At 39.2% G+C, this 26,604-nt stretch overlaps 2 protein-coding genes across 7 annotated transcripts in view; one reads left to right on the forward strand and one right to left on the reverse strand.

The window, feature by feature from the left end:
* The window catches only part of RAD51AP1 (RAD51 associated protein 1), a 37,813-nt gene extending 17,116 nt beyond the window's left edge, over positions 1-20,697 (reverse strand). The window contains exons 1-6 of one of the 2 annotated variants that reach the window (XM_077871398.1): positions 20,543-20,695; positions 17,637-17,686; positions 8,517-8,658; positions 6,047-6,156; positions 4,578-4,664; positions 3,450-3,599 (exon numbers count right to left, since the gene is read on the reverse strand). In XM_077871398.1, the coding sequence (XP_077727524.1) occupies positions 3,450-3,599; positions 4,578-4,664; positions 6,047-6,156; positions 8,517-8,658; positions 17,637-17,686; positions 20,543-20,559 (556 nt within the window). In that variant the 5' untranslated portion in view covers positions 20,560-20,695. Of the gene's footprint in view, positions 1-3,449; positions 3,600-4,577; positions 4,665-6,046; positions 6,157-8,516; positions 8,659-17,636; positions 17,687-20,542 lie in introns of both variants that reach the window. The other variant, XM_077871399.1, reaches the window with a different exon arrangement.
* A 237-nt stretch (positions 20,698-20,934) lies between these two features.
* The window catches only part of FERRY3 (FERRY endosomal RAB5 effector complex subunit 3), a 46,390-nt gene continuing 40,720 nt past the window's right edge, over positions 20,935-26,604 (forward strand). For 3 of the 5 annotated variants that reach the window (XR_013364420.1, XM_077871394.1, XM_077871396.1), the window contains exons 1-3: positions 20,935-21,088; positions 22,685-22,879; positions 24,750-24,895. Coding sequence is in view for 4 of the 5 variants with exons in the window: in XM_077871394.1 (XP_077727520.1) it covers positions 22,702-22,879; positions 24,750-24,895 (324 nt within the window). In the remaining variant the exon portion in view is untranslated. Of the gene's footprint in view, positions 21,089-21,611; positions 21,763-22,684; positions 22,880-24,749; positions 24,896-26,604 lie in introns of those variants that run through there. The other 2 variants (XM_077871395.1, XM_077871397.1) reach the window with 2 other exon arrangements.

A 26,604-nucleotide genomic window follows, 5' to 3' on the forward strand; every position in this document is an offset into this window, starting at 1 on the left:
GCCCACAGAAAATATCATTCTCAATGGGGAAACACTGGGAGCCTTTCCCCTAAGATCGGGAGCATGACAGGGATGTCCACTCTCACCACTGCTATTCAGCATAGTACTGGAAGTCCTAGCCTCAGCAATCAGACAACAAAAAGACATTACAGGCATTCAAATTGGCAAAGAAGAAGTCAAACTCTCCCTCTTCACCGATGACATGATACTGTACATAGAAAACCCAAAAGCCTCCACCCCAAGATTGCTAGAACTCATACAGCAATTTGGTAGCGTGGCAGGATACAAAATCAATGCCCAGAAATCAGTGGCATTTCTATACACTAACAATGAGAGTGAAGAAAGAGAAATTAAGGAGTCAATCCCATTTACAATTGCACCCAAAACCATAAGATACCTAGGAATAAACCTAACCAAAAAAATAAAGAATCTATACCCTAAAAACTACAGAAAACTTCTGAAAGAAATTGAGTAAGACACAAAGAGTTGGAAAAATATTCCATGCTCATGGATTCGAAGAATTAATATAGTGAAAATGTTTATGCTACCCAGGGCAATTTACATGTTTAATGCAATCCCTATCAAAATACCATGGACTTTCTTCAGAGAGCTGGAATAAATCATCTTAAGATTTGTGTGGAATCAGAAAAGACCCCGAATAGCCAGGGGAATATTGAAAAAGAAAACCTGAGTTGGGGGCATCACAATGCCAGATTTCAGGTTGTACTACAAAGCTGTGGTCATCAAGACAGAGTGGTACTGGCACAAAAACAGACACATAGATCAGTGGAACAGAACAGAGAATCCAGAAATGGACTCTCAACTCTATGGTCAACTAATATTCGACAAACCAGGAAAAATTATCCACTGGAAAAAAGACAGTCTTCAATAAATGTTGCTGGGAATATTGGACATCCACATGCAGAAGAATGAAACCTGGCCATTCTCTTACAACATACACAAAGATAAACTCAAAATGGATGAAAGATCTAAATGTGAGACAAGAATCCATCAGAATCCTAGAGAAGAACACAGGCAACACCCTTTTTGAACTTGGCCACAGCAGCTTCTTGCAAGATACATCCATGAAGGCAAGGGAAACAAAAGCAAAAATGAATTATTGGGACTTCATCAAGATAAAAAACTTCTGCACAGCAAAAGAAACAGTCAACAAAACTAACAGACAACCTACAGAACGGGAGAAGATATTTGCAAATGACCTATCATATAAAGGGCTAGTATCCAAGATCTATAAAGAACTTATTAAACTCAACAGCAAAGAAACAAACAATCCAATCATGAAATGGGCAAAAGACATGAACAGAAATCTCACAGAGGAAGACATAGACATGGCCAACAAGCACATGAGAAAAAGCTCTGCATCACTTGCCATCAGGGAAATACAAATCAAAACCACAATGAGATACCACCTCTCACCAGTGAGAATGGGGAAAATTAACACAACAGGAAACAAGTGTTGGAAAGGATGTGGATAAAGGGGAACCCTCTTGTACTGTTGGTGGGAATGTGAACTGATGCAACCACTCTGGAAAACTGTGGAGGTTCCTCAAGGAGTTAAAAATAGAGCTACCCCAGGACCCAGCAATTGCACTGCTGGGGATTTACCCCAAAGATACAGATGTAGTGAAACGCCGGGACACCTGCACCCCAATGCTCATAGCAGCAGTGTCCACAATAGCCAATCTGTGGAAGGAGCCTCGGTGTCCATTGACAGATGAATGGATAAAGAAGATGTAGTCTGTATATACAATGGAATATTACTCAGCCATCAGAAAGGATGAACATCCACCATTTCTTTCGACATGGATGGAACTGAAGGGTATTATGCTGATTCAAATAAGTCAATCGGAGAAGGGCAATCATTATATGGTCTCACTCATATGGGGAATATAAGAAATAGTGAAAGGGATTATAGGGGAAAGGAAAGAAAATGAGTGGGAAAAATCAGAGAGGGTGACAAAACATGAGTTTCCTAACTCTGGGAAATGAGCAAGGGATAGTGGAAGGGGAGGTGGGGGGGATGGGGCGACTGGGTGATGGGCACTGAGGGGGCACTTGATGGGATGAGCACTGGGTGTTATGCTATATGTTGGCAAATCGAACTTCAATAAAAAATAAAAATTAAAAGAGAAAAAAATTTAAAAGTAAACCCAACAAACAAAGCAAGTGATTTCATTTCCACATAGAAAAAAAAACATGTTAGCCATGTTTGTTAAAGACAAATTAATTTCATTGGCATGATAAGTAGGATTGCAATTTATAGCTTTAAAATTGTTTACGGATTTTTCTGACAAGCATGCATCAGATAGCAATAAGGAAATCATAGCAGAAATGCTCTGATCATCATCCATGAAAAAACAAACTGACAAGGGGTTATTTTTATTATTTTGGGCTTTTTTGGATTAAGGACCCTTAAGTTGGGAAGCAACTCGGTTCATGCTCTACTATACTACTTCAGGGCTTTTTCTTTCACTGGCTTCTACCTTCTAGTGCTCCACTTATGTCAGAGTTTCTCCAGATAGGAAGATCTCGACCTGCTTTGGCACGATGTGGGTCATATCAAAGGGCAGGTATTGGTTCAAAAGGCAGATTTCTGGGCTCTACCCCGCATTTCTCTTTTTCATAGCTCTTCTATGATGACACTGGACACATCCTACATTTCATTATTGTCTGTCCCTTCACTTGAATTTAAGCTCCTTAAGGGAGCCCTGGTTTCTGTGTCGTTGTTGTTCACTGCTGTATTTCTAGCGTCTAGAATATAATGCACACAACAGATACTCAAATATTTACAGAATGGTGGCGAACAAATCCATCTGTCAACAGCATGTTAAAATCTATCAAGCTATATATCTGATTTGGCACAAACTTATGAATTTATTCATTTTAAGTTTTAATTAATATATTATGATGCTCTGTCAAGGTCACTATGCTTCCCATGTGCCCTAACTTCTGAATAAGTCTGAAAACATGTCACAATAAAATACAGGTTTCCTATCACTTCAACCCCAAAATATGTCATGAATTTCTACTACCTACAAAAAAAAAGTGTACACTGCTCAGAATGGGTCTGAGACCCTCCTTGATCTTGTGCCAGCCTGCCTCTTTCACCTCTTCTATAACATTCTCTCCTGTGGGCTCAGTGACCTCTTATATATGTGCTTGTCTATTCCACTGTTTATACCTTTCTCAGTCAGGAATGCAATTTTACCCTGCTATTTTGCCTAAATGCTATTCATTTTTCAAGGCACGGCCTAAAGGTTACCTCTACATAAAGCCTTTTCCCCAAAGGCAGAGCTGAATTTAACTGTCCTGCGTGTTCCTCAAGTTTGCATACACCAAACAGCACAGTGCTTCACATACATTAATGGTCTCTAAGGACTTTTTACTGAATTTCCATAGGTTTAATTTTGAAGTAGGACAGAACTCACCAGTTGCAAAGTCTGGTTCAGAGTCATTAGCACTATCGCCATCACTGCCTTCCAGAAGAATCTTCCTCTGTTGTACCACAGCTTTTGATGCTGCTTTTCTTTTCCCTTCAACACCATGAAAATCATCTTCCTCAGTGATCTTGTCCAAATCTTCAGGGGAGGCATAAAAACCAATGGAAAACTTTTTGTGACAGGTAATACTTAAAGAACTGCAGAGCAGGCTTCTATCACATCTGTTGTTTTTATTTGCCCTGCCTCATCCCTCCGTGGCTTCTGAGAGACCACACAGTCCAATGTGGGTCAATCATAATACCTCAGTCTCCTGACAAGACAGCCCAACTGAGGATTCTTGCCCCAAGAAATTGTAAAACTGGAGCTGGGAAGATGAAGCCCCTTTTTTTCAGTGGTCAACAGCTATTGACTAGAAGCCATGGTAGTCATGACCCTCCCCCTGGAAAGAAGAAAACAGGTCTGCAGTAAAAAGGAAGAAAGCTAAAACACAAAGAAACAAAGGAGAAGAGGTGAAGGGAACCTTAACAAATTTAAGTATCTTGGTTCTAGCTAGCGTCAGGTTTTTTTTTTTTTTTAATTTTAATTCAATTAGCCAACATATAGTACATCATTAGTTTCAGAGGTAGAATTCAGTGATTCATCAGTTGTATATAACACCCAGTGCTCATCACATTCTGTGCCCTCCATAATGCCCATCACCCAGTTACCCCATCCCTCAACCACCTCCCCTTCAGCAACCCTCAGTTTGTTTCCTAGAGCTCAGAGTCTCTCATGGTTTATCTTCCTCTCTGATTTCTTCCCATTCAATTTTCTCCCCCTTTCCCAATGAGTCTCTGCAGGGTCAGGTATTTAAATAAAAGTTAGGAAAACAGCACTGTCAATAGAAAAAGTAAATTTCTTTTAAAGATTTGATTTATTTATTCATGAGAGATACAGAGAGAGAAAGAGAGGCACAGGCATAGGCAGAGGGAGAAGCAGGCTCTCTGCAGGGAGCCTGATGTGGGACTTGATCCCAGGACCCTGGGATCACACCCTGAGCCGAAGGCAGATGCTCAACCACTGAGCTACCCAGGCATCCCAGAAAAAGTAAGTATTATTACTAATATCAAAACTTACCTAAATAATCACTGGCTACACTGCAATTAGAGATATGGGGAGCCTTATTCATTGTCCCAGTTTCGCTGCTGCCACATTTCCCAGTGCCTAAAGACAAGGAAGAGGACAAAAAGTACAGATGCATCTTAATCAGCCAATGAGCAGAAATAGGAAAATTGGTGCTCAAATGTAAAGGCATCCAGATACAGATAAATGATGCAGACTTATAACACAATGATTTACCTTGGAAAGGATATGGTTAAGAGTTTGGGCTCTGAAATCAGACTGAGACTTCAGTTGAAACATTGGCTATATGACCATTGGAAAGTTACTTATCCCCTCTAAGACTTAATGTCCTCATCGATAATACAGAAATAATAAATAGTGTGTGGATTAATTGGGATTATTGTGGGGGATTAAATGTCAACCACATGTAGGAATTGCTTATTGCCCAGCACACAGGAAACAGTCAATAAATATTAACTGTCATTTCTGTGTAGGCAGATACACACTCTTACTAACAAAGCCTCTTCAATCATTATAATAACCTTAAAATGATCTAAAGTATTTCAAGAGGACTTTTAGTCATAATAATTGGTACTATTAAATCCCATTACTATAAAGTACATTAATCTATGAAAAGTGATATTTCCAAGGAAATTCTGCTATGTATTTTACCATCCTTTACAAGAGAAAGATGGATTTCATTTCCTCAATTTTTAGATATAAAACAATTGTTTTTATGTTTCCTTGATTTCCTGATTACTAAATGACTCCCTAATCAAGAGTGTCTCATTCATTTCCAAAAAGAAGGCAATACTGACTTAAACATCTATACCCCTAAATAAGCTAATGAGCTAAAAATTATCCTCCATCATAAGTTAAGTCCTTTTGAAACTGTTTTGTTTCATCAAAAAGGTATTTTAAGTTTCAGTATCTTTTCCAGGAATAATGATTTCTGCCTCTGCCATCTGCTGCACAGGTGGCAGACAAATCAAAGGAGAAAAACCCAGAGAAGTCCAGAAGTCACACATCTCTTACTTCCACTGAGCTTGCTAACCAAACTAGAATCGTTAACTTTTATAAATAATAAAAATTACCATCAATAGGTCATGTTTAACTGATTTGAATTTTGAGAGAAAATAGTTGGATTGTTATGATTGTATTGATTGTATTGAATTGTATTGAATTGTATTGATTGTATTGAATTGATCTCAATTCATTTGATCAAGAGATTAAATCCCCACTATACACAAAAATCCAAGCTCATAGTCCATGACCACAAGTTTAAGTGTTAAGCAGAGATGTGTGTGTGTATGAGATTTATGCAGCAGAATAAGCAACTGAATCTAATTGTGCCCTCTGCAAAGTATTCCATTTGTTATCCAAAGTTTTAAAATTTTATTCTTTTCCTCTGTAAAGGCTCACCCAGAGAAATGATTATGAAAACAATAAGGACATAAAGATAAATATATGGAAAATAAAATTACTTTTATCTTGAGCCTCTTCCACATCAATGGTGACTGTCGGAAGTTCCTTCACTGATAAAGCTAGTGCGACTTCTAAGTCTCGCTGGTAGAGCTTGTCATCTAAAGCCATCCTGAGGTGAACACACAAACAAAAATGAGTTTTTAAAAATGCCAATCTCGACCAAATAGCAAAATCTGTGATTTTCCTGAATTACTATTTAAGAGCTGCTAACCTCACAAAAATGCTTTTAAATTGTAATCATGATCATAATTGACTTTAATGACAACACTGCTAAATATGTAGTAATGTCATGTTGCATTTAGCATAAGAGATTTACAAGAGGAGCAGCAAGTGCCATTGTAAAAAACTGTTCCCTTTCTGTGTAATGCCAATCCTCACTACCGATTCCAAGCACCTGCTCAACCTATTATAAAAGCTTGGCTCAAAAATCCACTTAGGAATCTTCCCCGACCTCACTTATACCTCCTTAGACAAGTATTATAGCTCTTCTACTAAACTGGTTTTTAACAAATCTGTTCCTCCTCATCTTGACTTTAACAAATTTGTCACCAGGTACTTACTGTGTATGCGCCACAACATTGGATAGAATACTAAAAGTACCCTCAAGGTGTCTGCAATTAATGAGGAATGTAGGGAAATAAGACACACTAATAATTATCCTACACATGTAGATTATTATGTTTCATATTGCAGTGGTCAAAAGCACTATGGTACTTGAGAAGAGAAATCAAATATTAAAAAGAAAAAGGTTACATAAAGGATAAAATATTGAGATGCATCTTTCAAGATTTATTATTTTTTAAAAAACAAAAGTTCTATTGAGATATAATTCATATAGTATAAAACTCACCCTTTTAAAGTGTACAATTCAGCAGTCTTTAGTATATTTAGAGTTGAGAAATCGTCACGGCTATCTAACCTCAGAGTATTTTCATCACCCCAAAAAGAAACCCTATATCCATTAGCAGTCACGCCCTGCTTCCCCCTTCCAACACCTGGAAACCACTAATCTACTTTCTATGGACTCACCTATTCTAGACATTTCATATTAGTGGAATCATACACATGGCCTTTTATATTTGGCTGCTTTTGCTCAGCATGTTTTCAAGGTTCATCCATTTTGTAGCATATATCATCAGTACTTCTTTTCATTGCTGAATAATATTCCAGTGTATAGACAGACATTTTATTTATTCCTATTCACCAGTGGATGGATATTTAGGATGCTTCCATTTTTTGGCTATTATGAATAATGCTGTGAACCTTCATGTCCAAGTTTTTCTGTGGGTATATGTTTTCATTTCTCCTGGGTATATAATAGGCTGGGTCATGAATAATTCAGTGTTTAACATTTTGAGAACTGCTAACTCTGCTTTTCAATGTGGCTGCACCATTTTACATTCCCAGCAACAATGTATGAGAGTTCCAATTTCTCCATTTCCTCTTTAACACTAGTTATTGTCTGTCTTTTAGATTATGGCCATCCCAGTGGGTGTGAAGTACCATTTTACCATGATTTTGATTTGTACTTCCCTGATGGCTAAGGATGACAAGCATTTTTTATGTGCTTATTAGCCATTTGTAGATCTTCTTTGGAGAAATGTCTACTCAAATCCTTTGCCCATTTTGTAAATTGGGTTATTAGTCTTTTTATTGTTGAGCTGTAAGAGTTCTTTATATATTCTGAATACAAATCCCTCATCAATTATATGATTGGCAAATATTCTCTCCCATCTGTAGGTTATTTTTTTCACTGTGTTTGAAATGTAGAATAAGAAGCTCAAAAACAAAAATGAAAATAAGAGAAAAAGGTAAAGAGCAGAACACAGGGTAAATCGCTCTAGGTTAATGAACTTTTCTAATACCCGCAGCATATCATATCATGCTGAACCATATCACGCCCCATGTTCCATTTGTTAATACTCCCCATCTGCCCATCTCCTCTCCATTATACAGGTTTGGGGCCACTTGGGACTTCCTTCCCTCATTCTCTCTTCTCTCTTGGTACTAACTAATGGAAATCCAGGATATGTCTACAAACTATAGGAACTACTCAGTGCTGGACAAGTCTCAACAATATAAAGAGGAAGTATCTTTTATCTGCATAAAAATTCATGGGTTTTAATTTTTATAAAACTATCCTTAGAAATGTGATTTTTAAAAAGTGGTCTTATAAGATTTGAGGACTTCAAGACAGGTACAGATTCCTATAAAATTAAGCTGTAACTCCTAAACTTTGTAATTACGATTGTCTTAATACTGAAATGATTATTTCCTTACATGTTTGTGGATTTTTTTAAGGCAGGAAGTCAGAAGGGGATTAATAATGGTACATTCCTATTCTTCTACATGCACTAAATAAATAATACCTCTGACTCTGCTCAAGTAATAATTTAAGCCAAGAGTTTGAATCTGTCCCTCTTAAATTAACATATCTACTGTATATTTACTGTATGTCTTACCTCTCACCTTTTTTTAGGAGTTTTCTCTTGTGCTGGGATATCTTCCTTCTGGAGATTCTTCAGTTTAGGTTTCCTTGTTTCTAGTTTTAGCTCCTTTGGTGTTGTTCGGGGTTTCTTATTTAAAGGTGCAGTTGCAGAAACAAAGTCATCTATTTATATGTGAATCAAAAATAAAAGGATATATGAAATTGCTTTTCCTAAGTAAGAAATAAATAAAAACATTTTCTGATCAGTTGAAATTCATTACAGTATGTGTTCAAGTTTTAAACATTAAGAAAATTGTTTAACACCACAATGTAAAAAATGTTGGCATATTGTTTGTCTTATTTCCGCTCATGCTTTTCAACTTTGTTTTAGTGGCTTTTATTTATTAAACTATCAAGTCTAGTAAAGACAATTCACTAAAAAACTAATACAGTTCCATTGACATCTAACACAAAACTGCTGCTGTAGCTTTGACACTCATGCATGAAACATGTGTAAATAATTTCCAGGCACATGTAAGCTTAATTGCAGCATCAGTATTCATTAATACATGTTGTCTTTTTCAAGCTTCCTCATATAGGAATATGATAACCTGTGCCTTGCCCCACACCTCCACTTCATAATGTCTAGAACACAATTGGCAATTTATAAAAATCTGCTGACCTACTGATGACAGTAATAAAAAGCTACAAGTTTGAGTCAATATTTGTCCCAAATCTTAGATGCACTTATGGTTGAGTCCAGTGCAAGAATTAGGTTCCTCATACCTCAGATAACTAAACATTTAACTCACAGAAAGCTCTGGTGGTCTGAGAAATACAAAACCTAGTTAAAACATAATGGAGGGGCACCTGGGTGGCTTAGTGGTTGTGTGTCTGCCTTTGGCTCAGGTCATGATCCTACGGTCCTGGGATCAAGTCCTACATCAGGCCCCCCACTTCTCCCTCTGCCTATGCCTCTCTGTATCTCTCATGAGTAAATAAAATCTTTAAATATATTTTTTTTAACTAAATGTTTCTCACACTTTCTGACCAAAGTTCCCTAATAGCAGAGACAAAAAAAAAAAAAATACATAACCCAATAGAGTATACCTTTCTTCAAGGTCTTGCTTTTTTTTCTTCCAAGTTTTTGTTTAAATTCCTATTAGATGAGGGAGGGGAAAGATGGTGGAAGTGTAGGGGTCCTCAACTCACTTGGCCCCACAAACTTACCCAGATAACTTTCAAAACATCCTAAACACCTATGAATTCGACCTGAACTGGAATGCTACAGAGAGAAAAGTCTTCGCTTCTAACAAGGTAAGAAGGCAAAAGTAAAAATAAAAAAGAATAAACTGAGGGAGGGGAACTGCAAGTAGCCAGGCTAAAGCAGAGAGGCAAAAGCCTTCAGGGCAGGAAAGCCCAGCCCTAGAGAAGCAGGAACTTTAAAAATCCCCGCTGCCAGAGTTTTCCCTGATGGAAAAGTGCTTAGGAGGGAAATCATGCTGAATTGCAGGAGACGCAGTGAAGCCTCAAGACTCCCAGAGTCGCTATAAGAGGAGGGGCACCCGGGGGAAAAGCTCACTGCAAAGCGCAGTCCAATATGTGTAAAGGGCTGGAGTGCCACCACCTTCTGGGGTACTTGGGAGAAGCCAGTTGGTTAGGTGGGCTGGCTCCGGAAAGGGGGTGGCTGTGCCCCGTTCCCTTTGGAAGAGGCGGTCCCCGGGAGCACGGGTCCACTGGCATAGGGTCTCAGATCCCAGGATGCCCAAGTGGACAAAGCCAGCGATCCTGTATTCCCCCTGAGACAGACAGAAGCAGGCAGGGCACAGGAAAGCAAGAACTCTCCTGACACTAGGCGCCTCGCAAGCTGTGAAGACCAGTGCACCTGTGCCTGCCCCCCCCCCCTCCCCAAGGAGCACATAGGCCAGTGCAGACTGGGAGACTGTGGTTACTCGGGGGGAGCTCGACTCCAGAGCTTGAAATCTGACCACAGCGTTGTTGTTTTTCCTCTTTGTTTCACCCTGTGCCTAGGAGGGGCGAGGCCACCATGGCACAAAGCCTCACAGGATAAACAGCTCACACTAAGTCCAGCACCTGGTGGGGGCAGGGCATCTCCACCCAGGAACACACACCTGAGAATCAACACAGCAGACCCCTCCCCAAGAAGAACTGCTGGAAGGGAATTGCAAGTTTATTGACCAAGCAGCACTGGAAAGCTCCAGGACCGAGGGAAAATAGTAGGGTCCCTTTTTTCTTTTTTTTTTTTTTCCCTTTTTCCATTATGACTCGTTTTTATATCAGACTAAAAATCTCCAATATTTTTTCTCTTTTCCCACCTTAAATATTTTGCCAGCTCTTCATTTTTAACTTTATTCCTTTTTGATTTTCATATTTATACAATTACATGTCTTAGATATATTTTCCACTTCTGGATTCCCTTCAATGTATTCAATTTAATTTTGGTTGATACACGAGACATGGGTTTTTGTGTTTTTGTTTTTTTCTGCCACATTTTGTTTTTCAATGGTAGAAGTTAATACCTTCTAAAACACAATGAACATATATCCAGAACCAAGTGGAATACCATGTTGGTTCATTCTGTGAGATTATATTCTCTCTTCTGTCTCATTCTGCCCCCTCTTTTATCTTGTTATGTTTTGGTGATCAACGTTGGGGCTTTCTATAAGTATTGCTGGCTTATATAACTTTGGGATTTAGCATCTTCTAACATACACAACAAAATACACTCAGAACCAAGAGGATCACTCTCTAGGACCCCTCGGGCAGACTGCACTCTCTCTCCTCTACTACTTCTTCACCACTACCATCCCCCCTTTTTTTCTGTTTCCTCTTTTTCTTTACTTTTTTTCCTTTTTTCTCTTGTTTTTGATTTTTAGCTTTTGATTTTTACTATGTTTTAAAATTTGTTTTTCAACTTTAGTGTTCCTTTTGTTTCATTTGTTCTGTTCTTTATTTTCTGGTCTCTGACTCTTCGGAATCACCTAGGGTATATTTTACTAAGGTCATGGTTGATATTTTTGACTCAGCCCACTCATACGGCCACTCTGCACTGGACAAAATGACTAGAAGGAAGAATTCACCAAAAAATTAAGAACTGGAAACAGTACTCTCTGCCACAGAGTTACAGAAATTGGATTTCAATATAATGTCACAAATTCAATTCAGAAGTACAATTAAAAAGCTATTGGTGGCTCTGGAAAAAAAAAGCATAAAGGATGCTAGAGACATCGTTACTGCATAATTGAGATCTATTCAGGCCAAAATGAAAAACAGATTAAATGAGATTCAATCCAAACTGGATGTCCTAACTGATAGTTAATGAGGTGGAAGAGAGAGTGAGTGACATAGAAGACAAGTTGATGGTAAGGAAGGAAGCTGAGGAAAAAAGAGAAAAACAATTAAGAGCCCATGAGGAAAGGCTTAGGGAAATAAATGATAGCTTGAGAAGGAAGAATATACATATAACTGGGATTCCAGAAGAGGTTGAGAGAGAGTGGCCCACAAAGTATATTTGAACAAATCATAGCTGAGAACTTCCCTAATTGGGGAAGGAAACAGGCATTTAGATGCAAGAGATAGAGAAGATTCCCCCCCAAAATCAATAAAAACCGTTTAACACCTCAACATTTAATAGTGAAACTTGCAAATTTCAAAGATAAAGAGAAAATTCTTAAAACAGTGGGAGACAAGAGATCCCTAACTTATATGGGGAGAAATATCAGATTAACAGCAGACCTTTCCACAGAGACCTGGAGGCCAGAAAGGGCTGGCAGGATATATTTAGGGTACTAAATGAGAAGAACAAGTAGCCAAGAATACTTTATCCAGCAAGGCTGTCATTCAGAATAGAAGGAGAGATAAAGAGCTTCCAGGATAGGCAGAAACTGAAAGAATATGCGACCACCAAACCGGCTCTGCAAGAAATATCAAGAGGGACCCTGTAAAAGAAAGAGGGAGCCCAAAGAAACAATCCACAAAAACAGGGACTGAATAGGTAATACAGTGATACTAAATTCATACCATTCAATAGTTACTCTGAACATGAATGGGCTAAATAATTCCATCCAAAGACGCAGACATCGGACTGGATAAAAAAAGCTAGACCCATCTATATGCTGTATACAAGAGACTCATTTTAGACCTAAGGAAATCTCTAGCCTGAAATTGAGGGGGTGGAGAAACATTTACCATTCAATTGGTCCTCAAAAGAAAACTGGGGTAGCAATCCTCATATCAGATAAAGTTTATACCAAAGACTGTAGTAAGAGAAGAGGGACACTATATTATACTTAAAGGTTCTATCCAACAATAAGACCTAACAATCACGAATATTTATGCCCCTAATGAGGGAGCTGCCAGGTATATCAATCAGTTAATAACCAAAGTTAAGACATACTTAGATAATAATACACTAATAGTAGGAAACTTCAACATGGCACTTTCTGCAAATGACAGATCTTCTAAGCACAACATCACCAAAGAAACTAAGAGCCTTAAATGATACACTGGGCCAAATAGATTTCACAGATATATACAGAACTTTCCATCCGAACACAACTGAATACACACTCTTCAAAGTGAACGTGGAACTTTCTCTAGAATACACCACATACTAGGTCACAAATCAGGTCTCAACCGATACCAAAAGATTGGGATAGTCCCCTGCATATTTTCAGATCACAATGCCTTAAAACTAGAATTCAATCACAAGAAGAAATTTGGAAGAAACTCAAACACGTGGAGGCTAAAGAGCACCCTACTAAAAGATGAATGGGTCAACCAGGAAATTAAAGAATTAAAAAGATTTGTGGAAACTAATGAAAATGAAGATACAACCGTTCAAAATCTTTGGGATACAGCAAAAGCGGACCTAAGAGGGAAATACATCGCAATACAAACCTCTCTCAAAAAAATTGGAAAAAACTCAAATACACAAGCTAACCTCGTACCTAAAGGATTGGAGAAAGAACAGCAAATAAAACTTAACACCAAGCAGAAGAGAGATCCGAGCAGAACTCAAAGATATAGAGACTAGAAGAACTGTAGAATAGATCAACCAAACCAGGAGCTGGATCTTTGAAAGAATTAATAAAATAGATAAAATATTAGCTAGCCTTGTTAAAAAGAAAAAAAGACTCAAATTAATAAAATCACGCATGAGAAAGGAAAGATCACCACCAATACCAAGGAAATACAAACGATTTTAAAAACATAGTATGAGGGCAGCCCCGGTGGTGCAGCAGTTTAGCGCCGCCTGCAGCCCGGGTGTGATCCTGGAGACCCAGGATTGAGTCCCACGTCGGGCTCCCTGCATGGGGCCTGCTTCTCCCTCTGTCTGTGTCTCTGCCTCTCTTTCGCTCTCTCTGAATAAATAAATAAATAAATCTTAAAAAAAAAAAAAAAACATATTATGAGCAGATATACGCCAATAAATTAGGCAATCTAGAAGAAATGGACGCATTTCTGGAAAACCAGAAACTACCAAAACTGGAACAGGAAGAAACACAAAACCTGAACAGGCCAATAACCAGGGAGGAAATTGAAGCAGTCATCAAAAACCTCCCAAGACACAAAAGTCCAAGGCCAGATGGCTTCCCTTGGGAATTCTCACAAACATTTAAAGAAGAAACCATACCTATTCTACTAAAGCTGTTTGGAAAGATAGAAAGAGATGGAGTACTACCAAACTCATTCTACGAGGCCAGCATCACCTTAATTCCAAAACCAGACAAAGATCCCACCAAAAAGGAGAATTATAGACCAATATCCCTGAGGAACACAGATGCAAAAATTCTCAACAAGATACTAGCCAATAGGATCCAACAATACATTAAGAAGATTATTCACCATGACCAAGTGGGATTTATCCCCGGGACGCAAGGCTGGTTCAACACTCGTAAAACAATCAATGTGATTCATCATATCAGCAACAGAAAAAAACAAGAACCATATGATCCTCTCAATAGATGCAAAGAAAGCATTTGACAAAATACAGCATCCGTTCCTCTTCAGAGTGTAGGAATAAAGGGAACATTCCTCAGCATCTTACAAGTCATCTATGAAAAGCCCACAGCAAATATCATTCTCAATGGGGAAACACTGGGAGCCTTTCCCCTAAGATTGGGAACATGACAGGAATGTTCACTCTCACCACTGTTAGTCAACATAGTACTAGAAGTCCTAGCCTCAGCAATCAGACAACAAAAAGAAATAAAAGGCATTCAAATTGGCAAAGAAGAAGTCAAACTCTCCCTCTTCAGATGACATGATACTGTACATAGAAAACCCAAAAGCCTCCACCCCAAGATTGCTAGAACTCATACAGAAATTCAGCAATGTGGCAGGATACAAAAATCAATGCCCAGAAATCAGTGGCATTTCTATATACTAACGATGAGGCAGAAAAGAGAAATTAAGGAAATCGATCCCATTTACAATTGCACCCAAAACCATAAGATACCTAGGAATAAACTCAACCAAAGAGGTAAAGAATCTATACCGTAAAAACTACAGAAAACTTCTGAAAGAAATTGAGGAAGACACAAAGAGATGGAAAAATATTCCATGCTCATGGATTGGAAGAATAAATGTTGTGAAAATGTTTATGCTACCCAGGGCAATTTACACGTTTAATGCAATCCTTACCAAAATACCACGAATTTTCTTTGGAGAGTTGGAACAAATCATCTTAAGATTTGTGTGGAATCAGAAAAGACCCCAAATAGCCAGAGGAATATTGAAAAAGAAAACCAGAGCCAGGGCATCACAATGTCAGATTTCAGGTTGTACTACAAAGCTGTAGTCATCAAGATATTGTGGTACTGGCACAAAAATAGACACATAGATCAATGGAACGGAATAGAGAATCCAGAAGTGGACCCTCAACTTTATGATCAGCTTTGTTGAATACAACAAAGCAGGGAAGACTATCCACTGGAAAAAGGACAGTCTCTTCAATAAATGGCGCTGGGAAAATTGGACATCCACATGCAGAAGAATGAAACCAGACCATTCTCTTATACCAGACACAAAGATAAACTCAAAATGGATGAAAGATCTAAATGTGAGACAAGAATCCATCAGAATCCTAGAGGAGAACACAGGCAACACCCTTTTTGAACTCAGCCAAAGTAACTTCTTGCAAGATACATCCATAAAGGCAAGGGAAACAAAAGCAAAAATGAACTAGTGGGACTTAATCAGGATAAAAAGCTTCTACACAACAAAAGAAACAGTTAACAAAACTAAAAGACAACCTACAGAATGGGAAAAGACATTTGCAAATGGCATATAGATAAAGGGCTAGTATCCCAGATCTATAAAGAACTTATTGAACTCGACTCCCAAGAAAGAAACAAATCCAATCATGAAATGGGCAGAAGACACGAACAAAAATTTCACCAAAGAAGACATACACATGGCCAACTAGCACATGAGAAGATGCTCCGCATCACTTGCCATCAGGGAAATACAAATCAAAACCACAATGAGATACCACCTCACCCCAGTGAGAATGGTGAAAATTAACAAGACAGGAAACAACAAATGTTGCAGAGGATGTGGAGAAAGGGGACCTTCTTGCCCTGTTGCTGGGAATGTGAAGTGGTACAGCCACTCTAGAAAACTGTGTGGAGGTTCCTCAAGGAGTTAAAAATAGAACTGCCTATGACCCAGCAATTGCACTGTTGGGGATTTACCCCAAAGATACAGATGCAGTGAATCGGCAGGACACCTGCACCCCGATGTTTATAGCAGCAATGTCCATAATAGCCAAACTGTGGGAGGAGCCTTGATGTCCTTCGACAGACAAATGGATAAAGAAGATGTGGTCTATGTATACAATGGAATATTACTCAGCCATTAGAAATGACAAATACCCACCATTTGCTTTGACGTGGATAGAACTGGAGGGTATTATGCTGAGAGAAGTAAGTCAATCAGAGAAGGATAATCATCATATGGTTTCACTCATACCTACAGGGAATATAATAGTGAACGGAATTAAAGGGGAAAGGAGAGGAACTGAATGGGAAAAATCAGAGAGGGTGACAGAACATGAGAGACTCCTAACTCTGGGAAACGAACAAGGGGTAGTGGAAGGGGAGGCGGGTGGGGGGTTGGAGTAACTGGGTGAAGGGCACTTGATGGGATGAGCACTGGGTGTTATACTATATGTTGGCAAATCGAACTTCAATAAAAACAAACAAAAAATAAATAAATAAATTCTTATTAGTTAATATACAGTATATTACTTTATTAGAATTTAGTGACTCAACACTTATATACAACATTCAGTCTGCATCACAAGTGCTACCCTCCTCACTCCCCATCACCTATTTCACCCATCTCCTCTCCTACCCTTGCTCTGGTAATCATCAGTTTGCTCTCTATAGTTAAGTCTATTTCTTGGTTTGCCTCTCGCCCCCACTCCCTCTGCCACATTCATCTGTTTTGTTTCTTAAATTCCACATATAAGTGAGATCATATGGTATTTGTCTTTCTCTGACTTATTTCACATAGCATAATACTCTCTAGCTCTATCCATTGTCGTTGCAAATGGTAAAATTTCATTCTTCTTTATGGCTGAGTAATATACAATCCAGCAATTGCATTAGCAGATATTTACCCAAGGATACAAAAATACTAATTCGAAAGGATACATGCACCCCAATGTTTATAGCAGCATTATTTACAATAGCCAAATTATGGAAGAGCCCGAATGTCCACTGAGTGATAACTAGATAAAGAAAATGTGGTATGTAAGGTCTTCTTTTATTGTACAATTATTGGGGATTTCACATTATAATCTGTAACACATTTGTGTTTCAAAAGACAATGTTTTCCTTCTTAGGTGAAGGGAGAGGAGGAGACAAAGCCTACCATGAGAAACATAAACCTAGAATAGCTTAGATCTAAAGAGCCATTTCACCCGGCCCTGTTCGTTTATCACTTACATACATAATTCTTGTCAGTTTAATTATCACCATAATCATCCCAAATGCTTACAGGATTTTTTTAGCCCTAACTCATATACAATTGGGCAATATGTTCAAGGTTAGAGTTCCACATGTCATAAACTCTGAGAAAATAAATAAATAAATTTCCAAAATTTTAAAGCAAAAATACAAATCTCTACTTACCATCGCTGTCAGAGTTCTCAAACTGTGAGTAATTGACTGGTTTCTTATGCCTATGACCAAGAGAGAAATTTTTTAATTACATAAACGCCAATTTCTCACCTCCAGTGCTTAAGACTATTCACTACAGTCTTGAGTAAAGGAAAATGTGCTTCAATCCTCTTAAGAATACTTAAATTTGAAACAAAAGTTGGATTTTATAGTAGGAAGTTAGCATTAGCTGAAATAATCACAACTTTACTTGATACACCTGATAAAAAAAAAATGAATTCAGACAACCATCAAAGTAAAAGTAATCAACATCATTAACACAGTTGACATACGGTTCAATTGCTGTGGGGCATTTATAAATTCCTGTTTATGTATTCTCTTGTTTTGTATGTGCATTCTGTCGTCCTATTAAAGATTATAAACTTGAACAAACTGAAAGCTATTTTCCTCTCTTTTTTACTCTCCCCACAATACCAAAGTTCTTTATGGTATAGACACTGAAACAATGATGAATGACTTTGTACCTACCATCTGAAACAAATCTTTCTATTACTTTAGAGAGCCATTAGAAGAAAGTGATATTTGGCGTGCCTGGGTGGCTCAGGCCATTAAGTGTCTGGCTCAGGTCATGATTCCAGGGTCTTGGGATTGAGCCCCAGGGCAGGGAGCCTGCTTCTCCCCTCCCCTCCCCTCTCTGCCTCTCCCCGTGCTCGTCCTCTCTCTCTCTCTCAAATAAATAAATAAAATCTTAAAAAAAAAAAAAGTGATATTTAAACTGGAGAAAATAAACTCACTTTCTTCTCCCTTCCTCTAGGCGCTAAATGTGGTTTTCTTTTCTACCTTCCGCCAAGTACCCAAGTGTGAATAACCTAGTAGGCCAGTTGTTCTTTCAAGCAGAATGGTGTTCTATGAAAAAAGAGGTCAGTTCCCAACTCAATCTCACAAGTGCTTTTTCTGAAGACAACCACTGTAGAAGTAGTTTATGTTTTACATTTCATTTCCTCATATGGAATATTCAAATGAAGAGTACTCTTGTTACTCTCCTACTCTTTAAAGAATTTGAAAGCTGAATAAAATATGAAAACCCCTTTAAAAACTGAAACTGAATAATAGTAAAATATAATAAAAACTTTAAAAAGAAGTATGCTCAACAGTTGACCTATAATGAATATGAGATTTCTTACTGCTTCATCAACATCACATTCTTAAGTGAAACTGGCTCTTTTTTTTTTTTTTTCCCTTGGTTAGAGGGTTTCAGGAACCCTAAGGGTCTGCAGTATTTTGACAACTGCTATTGCAGACAAGGGGATTATGTCTTTGCTACTTGGGTGTTTAAAATAAATTTCAGACTTCATGTGCTCAAAATGGGACTTCTGATCCCCCACATCTCCTGAATCTATTTCCTTTCCTAGTCTTCCCCACCTCGGTTAGTACAAAGATCATCCATTGGGATCCCTGGGTGGCGCAGCGGTTTAGCGCCTGCCTTTGGCCCAGGGCGCGATCCTGGAGACCTGGGATCGAATCCCACGTCGGGCTCCCGGTGCATGGAGCCTGCTTCTCCCTCTGCCTGTGTCTCTGCCTCTCTCTCTCTCTGTGTGTGACTATCATAAATAAAAAAAATAAAAAGATCATCCATTCAAGTAGCTCAGGCTAAAAATACTGTGAAGTCATCCTTGATTCTTTTTCTCCCTTACCTCCACATTCACTTCATCAGCAAGGTCTGTCAGCAGTATCTCCAAAATACATCCCAAATTCATCTGCCCCATTCCATGTCCACTGGTAACACTCTATTCCAACCCACTACCCAAATGATAAGGCGGTTTCCCTGTTCCCATTCTTGTTACCCCATCTTCCATTCTTTCTCCACCAGGAGCCAGTGAATTTTATAAAACCTAAATTAGAGCTGTCTGCTCTACTTAAAACTCTCCGTTGACTTCCCATTGTCCGTAGGATAAAATCCAAACTCGGCAGGAGCTCTGTCCAGCTTTCCTCCTCCTAAAGCCTACAAGGTCCTCCCTACTCTGGCCCCTGCCTATGTGCCCTAATCCGCTACAATTCCTCCCACTGCTTGCTAATGCTACAGCTTCAGTGGCCTTCTTCCAGTTTCTCCAACAGTCAAGCTCAGAGCCAGATTTTCCCTGGCAAGCTCCTTCTCAGGATTCATGTCTCAGATCACGTCTTACCTTTGCAGAGAGGCACACCCTAACGACACTTTTTAAAGTAAGGCTCTCCTTCTGCTCACTCTCTATCACTTTGCAGTATTTCTTTGCGGCCCCTCACCGCACCCTTGACTAGGATGTAACTAGTCACCAGCAGCACAGTATAGAAGTATATACACCGAGCAACTTTCCCAGTGAATGGCTGACTCTAGGCCTCCATAGCACTCCACCGTGGTTAAGCACAAGAATGGTTTCAAATGGTATAACGGAAAGCAGGGGGATCCGGAGCCGAGGATTTGGGTGTGTTATCCTGCCACTCAGTAGCTGTGCGACTCGGCTAGCTTGGCCTTTACGCCTAGTACTCTAAACAGATCAAAAATAGGGATACCTAAACTGCTAAAAAAAAAAGAAAGAAAGAAAAGAAAATTTGAAATGACACCTAAGTAGGCGCTCGGTGAAATGTAAAGCGCCATTCGAAGGCTAACACGACCAGGGCTTATTTCAATGGAGCGGGTCAAAGAATCCGCAATGGCTGTGAAGGGAGGCAAAGAGAAGGAAAGGCTGGTACGCCGGATGCTTCTGCGGATTCGGCGACTCTCGGCGGAGACCCGAGAGCTTCCCAGAAACCGTCCACCCCATCCCACCCGCGCTACCCTCGGCTCTATCCGGCCCTTTCCACCCAATCGTGTGCAGACGAAGCTCCCTACACCTTCCTCCTGCCTTTTCTCCCCGTCCTCGCTGCTGTCATGAACTACTCACCTCACAGGACGCACCATGGTCGCCTCCGCGACGGAAAACTCGCAGCTTTCAAGTTCCTGTTGGCAGGAGTGGCGGTTTCAATTCCCGCGCAAAACCAGACCCAGACGCTCTCCGCCCCCAGCCCCCAGCCGTCCAATGATTACCAGCCATCCTTGCCGCTGCGCATGCGCTCTGAGAGGACGCCGTGCCCAAGGCACTGCCCTTCCGCATCCGTTCTCCCAAAGCCGAGTCTGTGCTTTGCCGCTGCAACTTTCGCCACGACAGTGAATTTTTTTTTTTTAACGCCTTCTCTGAGATTCATAATAACAGTAGAAATACACCTTTTTTACATTTTTTACATGATTACATTGGGGCGTTATGGAAAAAGGGGGCACTGAGGCCGAGGAATTTTCTACAGAGTGCCGGGAAAGAGGAAAAGGTACGGGCGAATCTGCTGAAGCAGTTTTTACAGCCCACAGATAGGCGAGTAAGTCAGCTGATGCTCCCTGCGCCGCAGCTCCTTGACAGCTCCGAGTGTGCAGCCCGCGCGGGGTTCGGAACCGGAAGGTGAGCCCAGAACCCAAAGCGAGGAAGCCCGTTCAGACCGAACCCGCCTAGTGGAGCGGGTGTTCCCCCTCGGCTGGAGTTTCTCGCGCTGGCAGCCTGCCCTCCCCTTCCTGCACGCAGAACCCGCACCCTGTTGGCCGCAGGAGTTCTGCCCAGCTCTCTCCTCCTCCCGTCCCCAGTTTGCCTGGGAAACCTTTCCTAATTTCACCCCTGCTTAAAAAAAAAAAAGTGGGGAGAGGGAACTAAAGTTTCAGACAATAAATTTAAATCTTGAACCGTTTGAAACCGGAGCTAATGGTTTTTGTGGGTCGGAAATATTGAATCTAAACAAGATTAGATCATAAACCTATTTATCCATAAGTTTCAGTCCCCTTTTACGGTGTTCCTTTACTGCTTTTGTCTTCATCATGTGTACTCAACAGCAATCTGCGATTTTTTTTTTGTTAAGTTCTTAGAGAACTTCTTTTATTATTACTAGTTTTCAATCTGTTGATCATCTTTTTTTGTCAGACGTTTCATATCTGTCATTCTATTAATCCTTATGACAATCCCACAAATTAAAAGACTCCCCGGTGCCCATCTATGCGGAGACCTGAAGAACCTGAGTGGTTGTTACCCAAGGAAAGAAAAGCAGTAAGAGTGCTGCTCTAGGCAAAGAAAAAGCATTCAAAAAGGTGGGAAGTGGAAAGAAAGGTTTTTGCCTGGAAAATGGTTTGTGTGTTGGGGTGTTGAGGAGGGGTGTAGGTGTTGGGGGAGAGGCCTCGAAATACAGACAGAAGCATTGTACACTGGGTAAAGGGGTTTGAATTTTGTCCCGAGAGCAATGGAATATGATCAAAAGGCTTTAAGCAGATGAGCAATATAATCAAATAAGCTCTTTGGAAAGATTACTGTAACTTCAGCATAGAGAATACTGTGAAAACTGATTTGATGATGAAAAGCATAGAGATGGAGTCCAGTGAGGAAGCTGGTAAATAAATCCTTAATCGATACCAATTCTTACTTTTTGTGGCCAGATTTTCTTCTTTTTGAAAAGTGTCCAATTTACCTTTGGGGATATCCTGTCCTTTTTTGTATGTCTTTTTCCCACATGGAAATCTTTCCAACACCATCTTTCTTCCATCCATGTCCAATAAGATCTCATGTTCACAACATCTAGGATCTTCAAGATCACTTCTTGGTCCCGGATCTATTTATTTGACTTTGTATTCACCAGTTATTTCATAGCCTCTATATCTTTCCACCCATTCATCTCCTCCTAAGAATCTTCTCTGCTCTTCTCATGTTCTCTTTCTGTTCTTGAGAACTCTGCCTAGGAATGCAAAGTACTTTATGGATATGATGTTGTTGTTTTTTCCTAAGTGAAGTTTAAAGGAAATTTTTTTTCATTAAAAAAAAGAAGAAGCACTTCAATTTTCTTCATGAAGGTGAAAATACAGGGCTAAGGATAGGAAAGCCTAGAATAATTAGCTCCCAATCACACAAACAAAATTACCAAGTGATGGAACATTTTCTTAAAAGTGGTACAACAATGATGAGACACTATGATTTTTATGGACTTATAACCACCTGAGGTTTTGTTTGTTTGTTCTATAGAAATCCTGCCAAAGAAGATGAAGAAAAGCATAGAAAGATTCTGCAACAGAGAGAGGGAATTTGTGTATAAATTCAAAGTAGGAAGTCAGTGCTTAGAACTGAAGGTGCCTCTCAAATTTCCTGTTCAAGAAAATGCCAGTCATTTACACGGGCGTCTGATGCTGCTGCACAGTTTACCATGCTTTATAGAAAAAGGTGAGAAGTGATTTTTAAAAAAGATTTATGTATTTATTTTAGAGAGAGGGAGAGTGGTGGGGAGGAATAGAGGGGGAGAATCTTCACGCTGACTCCCTGCTGAGCACAGAGCCCAACACAGGCCTTGATCTCATGACCCATGAGATCATGACCTTAGCCAAAATCAAGAGGCAGACATTTAACTAGCTGAGCCACTGAGGTGCCCTGAGGACTGATTTCTGATAGTCTCTTTCCTTAGACATCTCATATTAGAAAACTTTAACTGCTTCCAAGAAGAAAAAGATTCCCCAGGCCTTTGTTTTATTGAGTGTTGTTTTTTCTGTAACCCTTATAGTTGTTTATTAGGCAATTTTTTATAAAATTTGATTTATAGGGGCACGGGGGTGACTCATTTGGTTAAGTGTCTGACTCCTGATCTCAGCTCAGGTCTTGATCTCAGGGTTATGAGTTCCAGCCCCATGTTGGGCTCCATGCTGGGTGTGGAACCTACTTTAAAACAAATTAAAAATAAGTAAATATATGAAAATTAATTTATATGATGAAAAATTAGTTACAAAGTTTGGGTTAGAACACCTAATCTCTTCATTTAGTTGGGTAGATCCATTTCAACTATCACTAATTATGATATTATAGAATTGTATTGCTAAATACATTGCCCTTTTAATGATCTGGTCCTCAATTCCTGAGATGTCATAGAAGAGAAGGAGTACTAATCTTTGAATAATTTTTGCTTGCCTAAATGAATTCCATAAGGTCATCTGTATTAAATCATTTTTAAAAGGTCTATATGTTCTATCTCACAGATGAGAAAAACATTTTAAGCTAAGAATATGTTGGATCGGGACACCTGGGTGGCTCAGCAGTTGAGCATCTGCCTTCAGCTCAGGGCATGATCCTGGAGTCCCGGGATCCAGTCTCACATCGGTCGGGCTCCCTGCAGGGAGCTTGCTTCTCCCTCTGCCTATGTCTCTGCGTCTCTCTGTGTCTCTCATGAATAAATAAATAAAATCGTTTTTCAAAAAGAATATGTTGGATCATAGAAACAGTTATAAGGAAATCTAGGAACTTTTTAATACAATCTCATTATATAAATAAGAAAACCGATACACTGAAAAGTTAAATTGTTTGCCTAAGGCAGTGGTTCCCAAAGGTTATTCCTTGATCAGATGCTACAGCATCACCTGGAACCTTGTTAGAAATGCACATTCTTGGGCCTCACCCCATTCTTTCAGAATCAGACACTCTGAGGGTGGCAATCTATTTCAATAAGCTCTCCAGGGAATTCTGATGCATGCTAAAAATTGAGAACCACTGATCTAAAGTTACAAACATAGTGACAGAGCCAAAACCAAAACACAAGTATCCTGATTTCTATCCCTGTACTATTTCCATTATACAATCTCTGAGTAGTGTCTCTAAAGCTGGAATTTAGATCATCCCAATTCCACTTTAATAAGCTGATCATCCAATTTCTCTTTCAAACTCAAAGAATGTAACTCTATATTTGGAAACTGTTTTTCATTTAAATACAGTAACCTTCAGACCCTCAAAATCTGTAGATTTTTCTTTATGTGCTTTTACCTGATTAGTTTCAAACTGAAGAATCAGATTCAAGAAAGTAATGTTTTTAGTGTCAAGGTTATACATAAGAGTTAAGAATTTTGACCATTCTCAATGCAATTGTCTGTAGTAATAAAGAAAAATAATTGTCAAACTAGTCAAATGATCCCCACACTAATTTTATTGTCTTTAGGCATTTGTTCAGGATACAGGTTTGATAAAATTTCACATTGGAATGCTTATCCAGGTAAAACATTCCTTGTTTATATTGGGATTTTGCTGATGTTGGCATATATTGTCCCTGTTACAGACTTAAAAGAAGCTCTGAGCCAGTTTATAGAAGAAGAATCTCTAAGAGATTATGACAGAGACGCCGAGGCATCCCTGGAAGCTGTGAAATCGGGTGAAGTAGATTTACATCAGCTGGCCAGTTCATGGGCCAAAGCTTATGCTGAGGTAAGAAAATAGATCAGATTGTAAATTTCAGAGATATTCTGGGCTTTGATAAAGCTTTTAAATTGGTAAAAGTAATACTGAAACAGTTGTGGAATCTTTTTTTCTCCACATACAAGACGTTATTCCATGATATATGATCTATATTGATGTTCGTGTGCCTCATTCCTATGTTAGGGTGAACACCAAACACTTTATGTAATGTCTTTGTAAAAGAGGAGCTACTTCTATTTCTAACAGGCAAAGGTCGGCAGATTTAATAATTTAAAATACAGGGCATCCAAATCTCAAAGAATGAATAATTTTTTTAGTGTAAGTATATCCCACATATTATATGTTACTTACAGTAACATTTATTTTTTTCTTATCTGAAATTCTAATTTAACCAGGTGACCTGTATTTTATCTGGCAATCTTAAACTAACAGTAGTTCATTTTAAGCTTTTACTTTTTTGTTGTTGTTGTTAAAGATTTTATTTATTTATCTGAGAGGTAGAGTGCACACGTGCACAAGCTGGGAAGGGAGGGTAGCAAAGGGAGAAGCAGACTCCCCTTTAAGCAGGGACCCCCAATCGGGGCTCAATCCCAGGAGAGATTACAAGCTGAGCTGAATACAGATGCTTCACTGGCTTAGCCACCCAGGTGCCCATTTTAAGCTTTTACTTTTGTCCTCTTACTTTTTTTTTTTAATTTTTTTTATTGGAGTTCAATTTGCCATCATATAGTATAACACCCAGTGCTCATCCCACCAAGTACCTCCCTCAGTGCCCATCACCCAGTCATCCCAACCCCCCACCCACCTCCCTTTCCACTACCCCTTGTTCGTTTCCCAGAGTTAGGTGTCTCTCATGTTTTGTCACCCTCACTGATATTTTCACTCATTTTCTCTCTTTTCCCTTTATTCCCTTTCACTAAATCTTATATTCCCCAAATGAATGAGACCATATAATGTTTGTCCTTCTCCAATTGACTTATTTCACTCAGCATAATATCCTCCAGTTTTGTCCTCTTACTTATCCTCACTATTGTTATTGCCTTTTTTTCTTTTTTTTTTTGAGAGAGAGAGAGAGAGGATGAGTAGAGGACAAGAGGACAGAGGAAGAGAGAGAATCTTAAGCAGGCTGCAAATTCAGTGCAGAGCCCTACATGGGGCTCGATCTCACGACCCTGAGATCATGATTTGAGCTGAAATTAAGAGTCCCTCAACCCATCCAGGCGCCCTCTTACTATTGTTTTTATAGTTACATAATGTTATCATTTTCCCATTTAAATTATTACATCTTATTTTATAAAATCTAAGATGCCTTTGGTCATAGCACACATCATTATTTACTACAGAGATAGAACACTACTACCAATTAAGCAGTAATAGAATACCAAGCTGCCATCAGTACAAGATGCATTCTTTTTGTTTGTTTCTTTTTTTATGAATTTATTTTTTATTGGTGTTCAATTTGTCAACATATAGAATAACACCCAGTGCTCATCCCGTCAAGTGCCCACCTCAGTGCCCGTCACCCAGTCACCCCCACCCCCCCATCCAGCTCCCCTTCCACCACCCCCAGTTCGTTTCCTATGATCTGTCTCCCTTTCTGATATTTCCCACTCATTTTTTCTCCTTTCCCCTTTATTTCCTTTCACTATTTTTTATATTCCCCAAATGAATGAGACCATATAATGTTTGTCCTTCTCTGATTGACTTATTTCACTCAG

The sequence above is a fragment of the Canis aureus genome, chromosome 25 (genome assembly GCF_053574225.1).
Source record: "Canis aureus isolate CA01 chromosome 25, VMU_Caureus_v.1.0, whole genome shotgun sequence".
Taxonomy (NCBI): Eukaryota; Metazoa; Chordata; class Mammalia; order Carnivora; family Canidae; genus Canis; species Canis aureus.